This window comes from Grammomys surdaster, unplaced genomic scaffold, assembly GCF_004785775.1.
Source record: "Grammomys surdaster isolate TR1022 unplaced genomic scaffold, NIH_TR_1.0 203, whole genome shotgun sequence".
NCBI classification, from domain to species: Eukaryota; Metazoa; Chordata; class Mammalia; order Rodentia; family Muridae; genus Grammomys; species Grammomys surdaster.
In genome coordinates, this window is record NW_021604648.1 from 204,969 (window position 1) to 218,832 (window position 13,864).

Sequence of the window (13,864 nt, forward strand, 5' to 3'; positions counted from 1 at the left end):
CCTTTAATTCCAGCACTTGGGAGGCAGAGGCAAGCGAATCTCTGAGTTCAAGAACAGCCTGGTCTGCAGAGTGAGTTCCAGGACATCCAGGGCTACACAGAGAAACCCTGTCTTGAAAACCAATCATCATCATCTGAAAATTATACTCATAAACTAACATGAATATGCCCGCTAATATATGAAGCACCCACTCCTTATAAGGATGTGGTAACAGTGTTCCACAGGGTTCTAGGTATAGCTTAGTGATATAATGAGAGCAAAGCCGTGATCAGGCCCTCAGCAGCCCCACCACCCAAGGAAAAGAATGATATGCAGTGACAATAACAACTAGCTGTACTATTCGAGGAAATCATTTGTCAAGCCAGGCCTGGCTGGCACAGCCATGAAATCCTAGCTACTTGAGAGGCTAAGGCAGGAAGAATGCAAGTTCAAAGCCAGCCTAGACAGCTTAATGAGACTCTGTCTCAAAGAAAGAAGAAAAAGCTCAGGGACAGGGCTGGGGAGAGGGCTCAGTCAGTAAAGTGGATGCTAAGCAAGCCTAAGGACCCAGGTTCAGATCACCAGCAACCCTGTCAAAGCCAGGCACTGTAGCTGCCATGGAACCCCAGTGCGGCATGGTGAAAACAGGTGGATCCTGGGGCTTACTGCAAGCACTGTGGCGGAAACAGCATGCACAGGCTCAGCGAGGCCCTGGGTCAAAAACTAAGATGGAGAGCAAAAGAAGATACCAGATATCCACTTCTGGTTCTACATCTGCACACTCACAGGTGAGTGCACAGGCCCTGACACACACACACACACACACACACACGAACACACGCACACATGAAAAGGCTCAGTTGGTCAAGTATTTGATTTTCAGGAATCAGGACCTGGTTTGATCCTCAAAACTGGTACTAGGTGGGGTGGGGATGGAGTTGGTGGAGAGATGGCTCAGCACTTAAGAGTACTTGTTCTTCCAGAAGACCTAAGTTCAATTCCTATCACCCACATGGAGCTCGCAACCGTCTATAACTCCAGTCATAGGAGATCTGATGCCTCTTCTGGCTTACACAGACACATGTTACACAGACATACATGCAGGCAAAACACCAACACACATAAAATTTAATTTTTTAAAAGGCAGTAACCCAAAATGCTAATCGCAGCACTTAGAGAATATAGAAAGGCTCATGGGCCAGCCTAGTCTACTTGTCAAGTTCCATGAGAGACACTAGAACAAAAACAACAGAAGCAGAAGACGACGCAGAAGCAGAGGCAGCAGAGCAGCAGCAGCAGCCAGGTAGATGGTACATGAGGTGTGATAGCCAAGATTTCTCTCTGGCCTCTGTACACATACATGTGCATGCACACACATGCATGTGCACCTGACACACAAAGAACTGAGGTAGAGTGTTTGCCTAGCCTGCATGAGGGCCTGGGTTCAATCCCCAGTACTCAGAAAAAAAAACTAAGCCCAGAGAAAAAATAAAATAAGAAAAGTTCTGTTACAATATTCATGAGTGTATTATTGAATTTGTAATTAGAAAATTATATTGGAGAACAGCATAAGCAAGGCCAGTTCCGTTCGGAATGACACATCACCCTGAGGACTGCACAGCCATCAAGGGCTGTGTTGTCCACCCCGCCCCACCCCCAGGACGGGGACAGCCTTACAGCTCTGTAACCCTCAGAGCCCAGAGCAGGCCTGGTGAAAGCAGCTGCCAGAACTGCTCATGAATTAATAACCCTAGTGATGTGAGCAACATCGACTGATGCAAATTTAAAAGAACAAAGCAGTACACAAACCGCGCCGTTTCAACTACGCACAGATTACCTGTGACCTGTGCCTTTGGAAAAGAGCGGCAAAGGGTGCTGGGGACGGTCCCATTGGGAAACCAGGGTTTGGGTTTGGTTTGGTTTGGTTTGGTTTGGTTTTTTATTAAAAAAACAAAAACCAAAACCTTGAGCCAGTCTCATGTAGACCAGGCTGGCCTTGGACTTGCTACATAGCCAAAGATCATCTCAAATGTCTACCCTCTCACCCCCGTCTGCACCTCCCCAGTACAGAGATCACAGGCTTACACCATTACACCCAGTTTATACAGTTCTGAGAACCAAACGCAAGGCTTCATGTGTGTCCCCGCCAGGCGAACACTCTACCAAGCACCAAATAAGCTACATACTACCCTTCATTCTCTCCCACTGACATCCTGCCCCACAAGGTTTCTGCTGTTTATCCAGGCTGGCCTCAAACTCTTGAGTTTAAGTGGTCCTCCTGCCTCAACATACTTAGTTATTGAAACTTTGGGCAAGTGCCAGGTCTTAATTTTTGAATTCTTCTTACTATTACTATAATATTTATGAATTTTTTTTTAAAAAAACCCAACGTTTGATCCTAGTCCATAGGAAACTAATGCAGGAGAATAAATTAGTTTGATGTCAGCCTGGCTATAGTAAGACCTGTGGAGAAACCACATTTTGGTGTCCTAATTAGAAGTTCTGTCCAGGCCAGGTGGTAGTAGTGCACACATTTAATCTCAGCACAGGAGGAAGAGGCAGGCGGATCTCTTGAGTTTGAGGCTAGCCTGGTATACAGAGCAAGTTCCAACACAGGGCAACACAGAGAAACCCTGTCTCAAAAAAGAGAGAAGGTCAGGGAGGGAAGGTGGCAAGGAAGCAAGTAGGAGGTAGAGGAAGAGGAGGAAGAAGAGGAGGAAGAGGAGGAGGAAGAAGAGGAGGAGGAGGAAGAGGAGGAAAGAGGAGGAAGAGGAGGAGGAGGAGGAGGAAGAAGAGTTGTTGAAGTTGCTGGAGTTGTTCTATCCAGAACCTCTGAGACCTTGTTCCCTGGACCTGAAAGCCCAGGCTCATCCAGGCTGAGGCCTGACACTGTGGGCTGACACAGGTTACTGGAAATGCTCGGCAGTATCTGGCTTTTATGCCACTGAGACTGTGCTTGAAGTAGGAACCAGAGGGGTCTTAGGCCACTCACTCTTGGGCCAGGACAGGAAGCAGGCAATGATGACCCTGCAGGGTCATGGCAGAATCAGAAGGAAGAGGAACTACAGGCAAAGGAAACATGGCAAAGTCTAATCCTAAAGGAAAGCCAGATGGGCAGGTGGCACCCAGGTGAAAGTGGGGAAAGGCCCTTGGCAGAGACTGGTACAAGCCGGGAACCAGAACCGGCTGGCTTCGGGAAGGCACATGCAGCTGCGTGAGGTAACCTGAGTCACCCCGAGTGAACAAGGATAAGGCAGGATATGGAGCTGTCCCTTGGGCACTCAACCTGCTCATTCATTCATCCATTCAGCAACTGTTAATGGAGTGCCTGCTGTGCCAGGTTCTGCGCTAGTGGCCGGACAGCTTTGCCCACTCTATGGGAAGTCAGTGTCCCTTAGTGAATAGCGGTTTGGGAAAATGGTATGGAGGAACCTGCCTAGAGTCAGTGTAACCCAAAGTCTACCCTGGTCCCTAAGAATCAGGCTCTGTTCTTTGAGAGAACTAGGGAATGCCAGCTGGGCTAGCACTTAGCCAGATGAGTGCTGTCCATGCTAGAGGCTGGAGCTCATAGGGTGTGTGTGGAATGGAGAGGGGCTCTTGGGGCTAAACTTGCTTGGGGTGGGCCTACTGGAGGGGTATAGAGAACACACATCTGTGGACCTAATACAAACTCTCTGTCCCCCTCTTCCAGCTCAGTAGTCACACCTGGAAAATGGTCTCCACAGCCTTCTCCTATGAAGGGAAGGGGCCTGGCAGCAACTACCTGCAACTCAACTTTTCTCAGGCACCCCCAAGCCTGGTGGAGGAGAGATGTCCTGCCTGTGTCTTCTGTATACAGAGCTTCCTGCGAGGACCCACCCAAGCCCTTCTCTGCCGCTCTCCATCCTGGGCTGGGTGACTCATCCCTGCTCTGCCTGGTGCCCTCCCTCCCTCTGGTCTCCAGCAGCTTCCATGGACACCCCCACCCCCACCCCCAGCTTCAGCATCAGGCCCAACTCTGAGCAGGGATAAAGGGCCCTCCCCTGTTCTGTCCAGCTGCCTTTCCACTCTTACCCCAGGACAGGGGGAGACAGATGAAGGAGGAGGAGTGGGGCTGGGAAAGAGAGGTATAACGGGGAGGTAGAAGAAAATGAGGTAGGGGACCAGTGACGTGGGACAAGGTCAGGGCTGCTATTGGACACTGAGACAGATAAAGACAAACACTCCCCCTGGTATCAGGAACCACCGTGGACGATGATCCCTAAAGATCTAGCAAGCACTGGACTTCTGCCTCAGTAGCCTCCTAGGCATCAAGCCCTAGACAGCCCCCAGGCCACTGGGTTTCCCGTGTCCAACACTAGCTTGTTAGCTGCCCCAGGTACCTGCTTCCCTTCAGTGCCTGGAACCCAAGCTTGGGTCTGAACCAATTCCTTCCTCCCCCTTTTCCCCAGCCCTGCTGAACCACAGCCTTCCTTCTGGGCAAGCCCTCTCTGCCCTACCATCCCTCCTTGACCTCTGTAGCCACAGCCTCCTTTCAAGTCTCCAGGTTCCCTGTCAATTGGCCCCCTGACCTGGGAGGTTTCTAAGCCCTGGAACAGACAACGGCACTGCCAAGCTTGAAAGCCTCGCCCTTTCCTGGCTTCGGGATAAAATCCAACTGTCCTGCCTCCCTTCTTCCTCAGCCTCCAGTATGCACATCTGCCACGTCTAGGAACTCACAGACCTCCAGAATCTGGCTAGGCCTAGGCACCGCGCTCCCTGTGGAAGTCCTGTCTCACACCCTGCTCCCATCTTCAGTTCTGGTCACCATTCTCAGCACAAGTCTCTGTCCTCACTCCTGCGAAGGCTTTCCCTGTCTCTCCGCCAGGCCTAGAGTCTCTGGAAGGGAGGGCTCGCTCGGGTCTGATCTGTCTCCATATCCACAACACAATAGCTGGCAGAGTCAGAAGACAGCAGAAGAGAAGGCTTGCTAAATGAATACACAACTGAGACAAGGGGGGGAAAAAGAAGAAACAGGCCAAGCAGAGCCATCAGGGACACAGGCAGTTACCAGGCAGGGAGAAGAGAACAGACACAGGGTTGGAAAGGGGATATCCCGAGACCCAGAGAGAAGCCAAAGGTAGACAGAGCTTTCAGAAGCAGCAGGCAGGGGAAGCCATGGTAGATCCAGAGCTGCACCAGGGGGCAGGAGCTGCCAGGAGACAGCTGAGCAGACATAATTGGATCAGAGACAACTCTGCTCCCGCAGTGAGGGGGTGTGACTCACACACAGAGTAATGCCAGACACAGAAACACAAAGACTCACACTTGGCACACACATGCATTCAGTGTGGAATGACCCAAACATCTCAGATGCCTACTTGGGGTTGGGAAACCTTGTACCTGCTTGTGAGGGGCTCACAGTCCACTCATCCGAAGGCTGGATCACACACAGCCACCCACAGTCCAGTTCCATACACAGAAACCCACACGCAGAATCCTCCACCCCCATCAAATTACCCTGTGCTTAGAACAGAGCCACCCTCTGGTATCTTCTTCAGCTGTTTGCTTCTGTTTTGCTTGGCTCCCTGACAGGATATGAACCTCATAACAACAGGGTCTGATAAGTGCGATTCGGTGCCAAATTCCTGCAGAACACTATGCTTGGCATATAGTGTGCACTCTCTAAATGTATGGACTCCGTGGTTAAATGTATGACTGCATGAATGAATGCATGCTGGAGACACATAGGGGAGACAGATTCCCTCTAGCTACCAGGCCTCTCTCTCTCTATCACAGGTCTTATTGCCTCTCACCCATTCCTAGGTGCCAGGACATCTAGAAAGGTCCAAAGACAGAGAGGGGGACCAGGAAATGATGAGGGGATCTTCAGGAGCCAGCACTGATAAGCATTGTGACGGGAACCCAATAAGATCAAATGGCCCAGGTGCCACAAGTAGATCAAAGCAGGTGTCACCCCCTACTTCCCACCTGTGCAGACACTGTATACCCGCCCCAGGACAGAAAGATTCTAGAGATGTGGCAAATGCCCGCCTTCTGGGAGCCCAGGCTGGAAAGCAGAAATACAGTAGTATGCCAGAGAGAGCCAGTGAGATGGCTCAGATAAAGGCGCCTGCTACCAAGACTGAGGGCCCGAGTTCAACCTCTGGGACCTGCATATGGGAGGGAGAGATCCAACTCCGTCAAGTTGGTCTCTGACCTCCACACTCCTGCCATGGCATATGCACATGCATGCATATGTGCACATACACATAAAACATATAATACATACATACATACATACATACATACAGCTTCATAAAACAATGCCAGCTGCCCTGAGCCACTGGCCACAAGCTCCATTTAATGGCAAGTGACAAGAGTTTGTATTTGGCATGGGCCTCTCCAATTCCACATTTTTGAGTCTCTATAGGGACCTACAGCATCTACACCAACCCAAGCATGCTAGAAGCAGACATAAAGAGAACTGAGAGGGTTGGGAACACTGCCAACCTGACACCTATTCTGAGCTGTGTTCCTTCTGTATCATTATCTGCCCAGGTAAGTGCTCTGGGCCGTGACTGGGTTCTATCCCCATCTATGCTTGTTGGCAACCTGGCACCCGGGTCTTTGGGAAGACTCTAGAGAGGCCCAATGTAGGTCCCAGACCTGCACAGAGAATCAAGTCTCCAGGGTCATGGTACCCAGGGCTTTGGCTCCAGGTGGTCCAGCCAGGCATGGAGGCACAAGGGAAGAAAGAGGACCCATCTGTCTCCAAGACGGCTCTTTTCTCTCATCTCCTGAAACTTTAAACACTCTCGGCTGGAAACTGAGCTGAGGCTCGTTAAAGTTTAAAAGCTGGAGCCTGGGGAACTGGGTGTGGAGGGCACTAAGTCAGCCTAGGACGTGGACTCCCCTACCCACAACAGGGACATAGCCTGGAGACACCCCACCCACCGCCAGGGCAAGGGCCACAAGGGGCTGTGCAACCCACCATCCTCCACCTCAGTACAGTCACAGTTTGCACATTGTTATCGCATCCCTTCTCATCCCTCTGGGCTGATTCCCAAGCTGCACTGGCCACAGCCCCTATTCTGTTACAGACTCAGTACCAATGCCCAGGCAGGTGCAGCCTCGCCCAACAGCAAAACTCTGGCACCATAAGACCCTTAGCTCCGGAAAGCCTAAGGCCTGGCCTAGCTCACTGATCCCTTTCTACTCCCTGTTCTCAACCAGGGCATCTTTTCCAAGGGCCACAAGGGGTCCCTGTCCTGTCTCCTCCATCCTCTTTGTATCTGTGCAGAAAGCTCCGGATGCTGACAAACTCCTACTCTCTTTCCCCTCAATTCCAAAGCTATCACCTAGGCATCATACTCCAGGACTGGCAGGCTCAGTGGCTGCTCTGGGTTCAACTGGGAGCCCTTCAATTCCTGGCTGTCCCCTACTTTCAGCATGGGTTCAGAGAGAGACTATTCAGTGATGTTCACTGAATGAGTAACTGAAGTAGCAGAATACAGAAAAACTGATACTTCTGACCACGTCAAAGAGAGGAGGAAGTAGAAGCAGCCTACCCAGGACCACAGAGCTAAGACTTTGAATCTTGTGTTCTCTCTTGTAGAGCTTTGACTCAGACAGGCACCTCCAGCCACTGCTGACTGTCCCCCTTCTAGTGTGCCTTCCCCATAGCACACACTGTTAACTCCCTGGGAACCTCTCTAGAACTCTATTCCCCAGGACATCTCTGGAGGCCTCTTCTTCTAGGTCTCCTATGACAGGTCAAGGCTGGAGCCAAGACAAGAATCCTCAGAGATATCCCTGGAGTCAGAGTGCTCACCTAGGGGCCTTTCTTGCTGGCAAAGACCACCAAGGCCTTAAACTCACCTACGCCCTGCAGAACTCATATCACCAGCCTGGGCCTAAGGTTTAGGATCACCTTACAAAACACCTGCCCAGCAACTTCCCATAGAGACAGACTCACTGACCCTCGAGAAGCAAAAGCCAGACCAGGAGCTGAACTTCCCCAGCTCCTAAATCCATATCACCTCTTACCCTTGCCACCACAGACAAGAAAACAGACCCAGAAAGGTGGCGTGACCCCGCAGATCACACAGTGAGGACTGGACTTTTACCCTGTTGGGTCCTCTCCAAGGTATCCTCTCTCACAATGACACAGCACAGAGAGACCCAAGGACAGAGGGTGAATCGCCATGGGGTTCTGCAGACAGAAAGGCCCACAGGGCTGAGAGCTAGCCAAGGGGCAGAGAGAAGGCAGTTTTGACTGGGGCAGTGGGAGGCAAGGACCTGAGTTCTGATCCAGCTTCAGCCACTTCTGTTTGGTCTTGTACAAGCGGACCCCAGCTCTGATCCTTCATTTTCCACATCTACTCCATTGGACTGAAGAGTCCTACCTCACAAGACGAAAACCACTCAGTGGTCCTAGCCCTATACCCTTGTCTTTCCCATGACAGCTTTGAGTCCCAGACTCTAAAGGTAAGGAAGGTCCTCAGAGATCCCTGAGTGAGCCATATGTCTCAGGAGAATGCTCATGAGATGGGTATTAAAACCTGGACATTGGCTTAAGAGGCCGTACCTCAAGTGCCTGTTGCATGGGACAGGTAGACAGTGAGCCTGGGCCAGGAGGGGAATATCTAGAACTTTCATCAAAGGAGAGGGAAGGACCACAGGACTAGAAGTCAGGAGACAAATCCCTTTGAACCAGTTTCCTGTGGCAAGAAGCTCTCAATAACTCTCACAGATTTCTAACTCCAAGCCCCCAGAGATACTGATACCAGTCTGCTCTTGTCATAGGTCCTGGTTCCTTCTTGGGTCATCCCTGCTGATGTGTGTGCTCACAAACCTATACCCTGTGGGCCTAGATGCACCTAGAATTGCCTTCCCTCTCTCCAGTAAGTTCTGAAAGCATCAGGAAGAAGCCAGGAGTCATCCTCTGCCTGCCACATAGAGAGAGACATATAGTAAGCATCAGAAGACTTGAGCACAGTTATCCAGAGCACGATTGCCAGGAGTTTTATGTTCTCTCTCCCATGAGTCCTAACCCAGCCACTGAGTTCAGAGGTCCTTCAAATTAGAAAGGCCCAATGGTAGGTAACCAGACAGCCCAGAGAGTGTGACTACACAAAGCAAAAAGATACCAGATCTAGATAATTCCCTGCTTAAATGACTGAAAAATATTTTCTATTTCTTCAAGCTTGGGCTTTGGGAAACCTGGGTTTCAGTTCTAAGCAGCCCTCTGCCTTGTCTCTGGGGTCCATATTCAGTGTCTGCCTCTGGTACAGGGCCTAGACTTGCAGGAGGAACTGTCTGCCTCCTGTCCGCTAACCCAGAGCCCAGTGCAGGCCAGAAGCCAGAGCAGGCCAGAGGCCAGGAGGGAGGGAAAGAGTAGAGGTAGGCTCATCTGCCCCTTTATTTGTCCTAGCTGACTGCTGGGCCCAGAGCCACAGTGGCTTCCAGCGACCTTTGAACACAGATAGGGAGAAGAACAGGGTGAAATCAATCAAGAAAATAAGGCACCCCCCCTACACACCTACACACACACACACACACAACACAGGGTGCAGGAGAGAGGAAGAAAGGAGAGAGAAGAAACAGAATTTCAACAAACAACTGAGGTTAAGTCCCAGTTTCCTGCAGTGACCCAATGATCCTGGGACTCCGGCTTCTACCTGATGCATGACCTTGGCAAGAGTCACTCACCCCTCTGGGCCTCAGCTTTGTCATCCATCAAACAAAAGATGATGAGAACATCATGTCCTTCAGTTCTTCAAAGAGTTACTGATGGGGTTAAAGGCCAGTGTTGCCCAAGGATGCGAATTCATCATCGGCAAGGGCCAGCAACTCTGGAGCATGCTGGCCTGGGCTGTGTTCCTGCCTCAGTGGTGGGTGAGCTTTCTTTTGGTCTGCTTCTTTCTTAGTAACACAGAGACAAACTGAAGACTCCCCAGGACTGGCCTGAGGCTAAGTCAGATAATAGAGAGAAAATGGCTGGGAGCAGGGTGCTTATCAGAAACAGGCTAACTGTGGCAACTGGAAGTCCTGGAATCTGGGGACAGGAAGCTCAGAGACCTCAGTTCACCTCCCAGAGCTCCATCTGCTGTGCTAGAGGACCAGGCATGGAGCCTGGCCACTGGTGATACCTATAACTAAGGTGCCAGTCTCCTCCCTGGGCCTAGGTTGTGCTTACCTCCTCTACTGTGGAAAATGGGGCTAGGGCAGTATGGGAGAAAAGTTAGCGACAAGATTAGACTTGGAGACTAAACCATCAGGGCTCTAAGTGCACACACTCTCTCTCTCTCCTTAGCCACGTGCTGGTCCCTGGCATCTTCTGGTCCTTAGTATCTTCGCCTACATCCTGTTGTAGGAGGAAGGGGGATCACAAAGCAGGTCTTACAAAAGGCTGTCTGATACCTTAGCCTCTATTCAGTATGTAAAGCACTGGAACCCTGCATGTTGGAGAAAACATATGTCTTGTCCAGAAGCCCATAACACCACAGCTTCTTCAAATACTCCCCCCTCCCAAGTCTGATCTAGCCACAAGGGATCTGTTTGAGGCAACCTGGTCTCTAGACCTGCCAACTCCAGTCCTAAGCAAGGCTGGGTTTATTCATTAACCAAGCCAGATGGAGGAAGCAGCTCCGCCTTATTGACAAAGGGTGGGAGTACACACACACACACACACACACACACACTCACTCACACTCTAGAGAGCCAGTCCTGTGGGGAAGCCAAACTTCCCAGCCCCTGCACACTGCTGGCTTTAGGCCTTTCTCAGTCAGTCTACCACCTTTCACTCTGCTCCCAGGTCCATCTTTCTCCAACATCACTACCCTGGTGAACACTGTGGGGAGGACCCTGAATGCAATCAACAACGTGCTGACATTACCAGCTGCCCTTCCCACCCTCCTCCTCAGGCTCAGCCCTAGGCTAGGCCTTGAAGAAGCTCCAGCCCAGGGTCTTTAAGCCTAGGAAGAGACTCAGAACAAGGAGGTAGACATGGAAACCCAGAAAGAGTCAGTTAGCCAGGGCCTACAGAGACTGTCACAGAGGGCAAAGGGACAGCAGGAGGAGCAAGCCAATCATGTGGGGACAGGTGGATAAAGCTATAAATATTAGGACAAAGCAAAAAAGCATAGAGCCAGAGGAGATAGGTTAGCACCTCAGGCTCTGTTAAGGCCCTAGGCAGAAGAGACCCTGTTAAGACAGTTCAGCACCCTGACCTCTAAGAACAGGAATGCATCCTCAACAGATCCCAGAGCAGCAGAAGGGTACAAGGGAATGGCCTTCCAAGTGCCCTCTAAGGGGAAGTTCACACCCTGCAATGTGGCACTCAACAAAACCACATGTGTGAGAAACAGCTACTGAGGCCCCTAGACCAGGATCTCTGCCCCATCAAACCCCAAGCTGCCCTGCCATGACAGAGAAAAAAGACTCATGTGGCTGGAGGGGGGAAATGTCAGTGAGGGGTTGATGAGTACTCACTCGTCTGCCTTCTGAGCTGGTTTTCCTTGACCCTAAGACCTTACCTCCCCCAGTTCACCCCCAGTGTGGCTCGGGGCAAGAGAGCCATCAGGAGTTGCCCGGCACAGTCCTAAAGGCCTGCTGCAGAACCAGAGCCCGATGTAGTCACTGGGCAGGGACAGAGAGGACTAGAGGAATCAAGAAAAAAGGAATCTCATCCTCCGCACCCAAGAGTGCAGAAAGTAGAGCAGAAGACCCATCTCAGGCCAGAGAACCCGGGGTGAAGGAGAAAGTGGGCCACTTACCTAGTGAGTCAAACTAAGGGTCCAAGCAGAAGCTACTCTGAAAGACAGATCTCTGAGAGATTCTATCCCCCTAAGTGTGCCTGGCCATCACCCAAACACACAGGCATGCCCAGGTTAGAGCTCCGTGAGCCAGATAACTCATATGCTCCATGTGTGTGTAATGGGGGGCCCATACCGCCTCCTGGTTTATATTAGGAGACTCTGAGCCCACATGCAACCCTCTATGGGCCCCTGGTCTGAGTCTGAACGAGGAGACTCCTGTGAGAGACAGCTTGGGAGGAGTGGAGGCGGCAGGTACCACAGGGCAACCCTACCTTGATCTTGTGCAGAGTTCGATCCATCTCCACAGCCTGCACCCACACAGACACGCCGGCCTTGCTGTAGGTCAGGTTCCAGCCCACCTCGGCCTCACACTCTGACCGGAAACTGCGGAAGTCCTGGTCATCGGGCACTTGGACACTTTCACGGCCCAAGGCGGGCCGAGACCCTTGGGGTTCTGTTGAGACAGCTGGCTTTTCCATAGGGAGCGTGGGGAGGCCCGGGGCCCTGGTCCTAGTCCGACTCTCCTGGGTCCTCCGCTGAGGCTCAGACAACGTCGACGCGGCTGCAGATGCTGACGCCACCTTCCTGGGACCTGCAAGACCGGTTTGGGGACCAGAGTCAGTGCGCTGGGGGCGCGGGTGGGGCTAGCCGGGGTCCGGACCAGCGGACAGCTTGAGAAGGGTAGGTACTGGCCCCAGGCGGTTGTGCACCGGCACAGGACAGTCACTCGGGCCACCCTCCCACAAGGAGCGACCTCATACTTCCCTGGAGCGGCAGTAGGATTGCTGCGTAGCGGGTGCAGGAGCCCGCGAGAGCCGGGCGGGACTCTGGGGGATCGCAGGTGCGGGTCTGGCACGGAGTCCCCGCGCGGTGCTGGCCGGACTCGCACAACTAACTCGGCAGCACGCTGCGCGGGGCCGCGGTGGGGGCGGGGCGTGGTGGCCGAGTCTCACCTGTGCGGGCTTCTCTGCCGGGGCCCGCCGGGGCCGGGGTGCGAGCTCTTCCGCCGCCGCCGCTGCCTCCGCTGCCCGGGCGACCGGGGGCCGCGCGGGGGCCCTGGGGGGAGGAGCAGTGGGTCCCGCCGCCGGCCCCGCCCCGCTCCGCGCCCCCAGCCCCGCGCGCCCCCTCCGCCCTCCGCCCTCCCGCTAGGCTCGGGGCTCCCGGGCTCCGCTCTCCTCGCTTGGTATTTTCCAGGCTGCGGAGGTAAGAGCTGCGGGAGCATCGAGCCCCGCCCCGCCCCGCCCCGCCGGGTCCTAGCGCCCGCCCCCGTAAGCCCCGGAGAAGGGGCAAAGTCCGGGAGGAACTGTACACCAGCGGACGGTCGGGAACCCGGGAGCAGTAGCGATGTAGCCAAGTAGCAAAGTAGCCCGGGCTCTCAGAGTAAGGTTGAGGTGCCAAGAGGGATTCTGGAAGTTAACTTGGAGTCGCTTCTCTACTCCTCGCTCCCACCCTTGCAGGTACACGCTTCTCCAACAGCTTGTTCACACACACAACTCTTCGGAGATACAAGGGTGGGCACACACACTCATGACGATTGAGAGACTAACTAGCAGGGGTAGGGATGACAGCCCCTCAGTAGCTAACTTAGAGCTTGCAAGCCCCAACAACCAAGAGCATAACAAACCTCCTCCACACACCCAACTCAATTCCCAGTAGGGTGTGCAAACCCAGCCGGAAGTTGATCCAACTTAAAAGGCTCAAGGTTCACAGGTTGGCCAGAATTTGGCAAAATTTCCACTTCAGTCTCACCCTGGCCAGAGAGAGGTCCGGAACCAGCACCCTCTTACATCCCTATTTGGCAGCTTCCAAACCCACCCAGCTCTCATCCGTGTACACACACCTGTCATAGGCTGACACTAGTTCTCAAGAGCACAGGGCCCCAGAACGCTGGACCTCCCCACGCCCCCCCCCCCGTCACCCCTCTACAGAATAGAGTGGCCCAGAGCCCCACTCTGTAGCCTGGTGTAAGATCTGTCCACTAACTCCTCTGCCTACTCTTCTGTCCTGGGAGCCCTGACTCCTTGTGTCAACTCTGCCCCATCTACTCAATGACAACTAGGGCCAGGCCAGTATAAAAGCAATAAGTGACCACCGTTGACCTAGTA

General features: G+C 52.8%; 1 protein-coding gene across 1 annotated transcript in view; it reads right to left on the reverse strand.

Annotated features, from left to right (window-relative positions):
* Stard10 (StAR related lipid transfer domain containing 10) overlaps nt 1-12,946 on the reverse strand; it is a 20,296-nt gene extending 7,350 nt beyond the window's left edge. Inside the window, exons 1-2 of the mRNA XM_028770656.1 lie at nt 12,713-12,946; nt 12,032-12,351 (exon numbers count right to left, since the gene is read on the reverse strand). Coding sequence (XP_028626489.1) covers nt 12,032-12,238 — 207 coding nt within the window. The 5' untranslated portion in view covers nt 12,239-12,351; nt 12,713-12,946. The remainder of the gene's footprint in view (nt 1-12,031; nt 12,352-12,712) is intronic.
* Between the last annotated feature and the right edge of the window lie 918 nt (nt 12,947-13,864).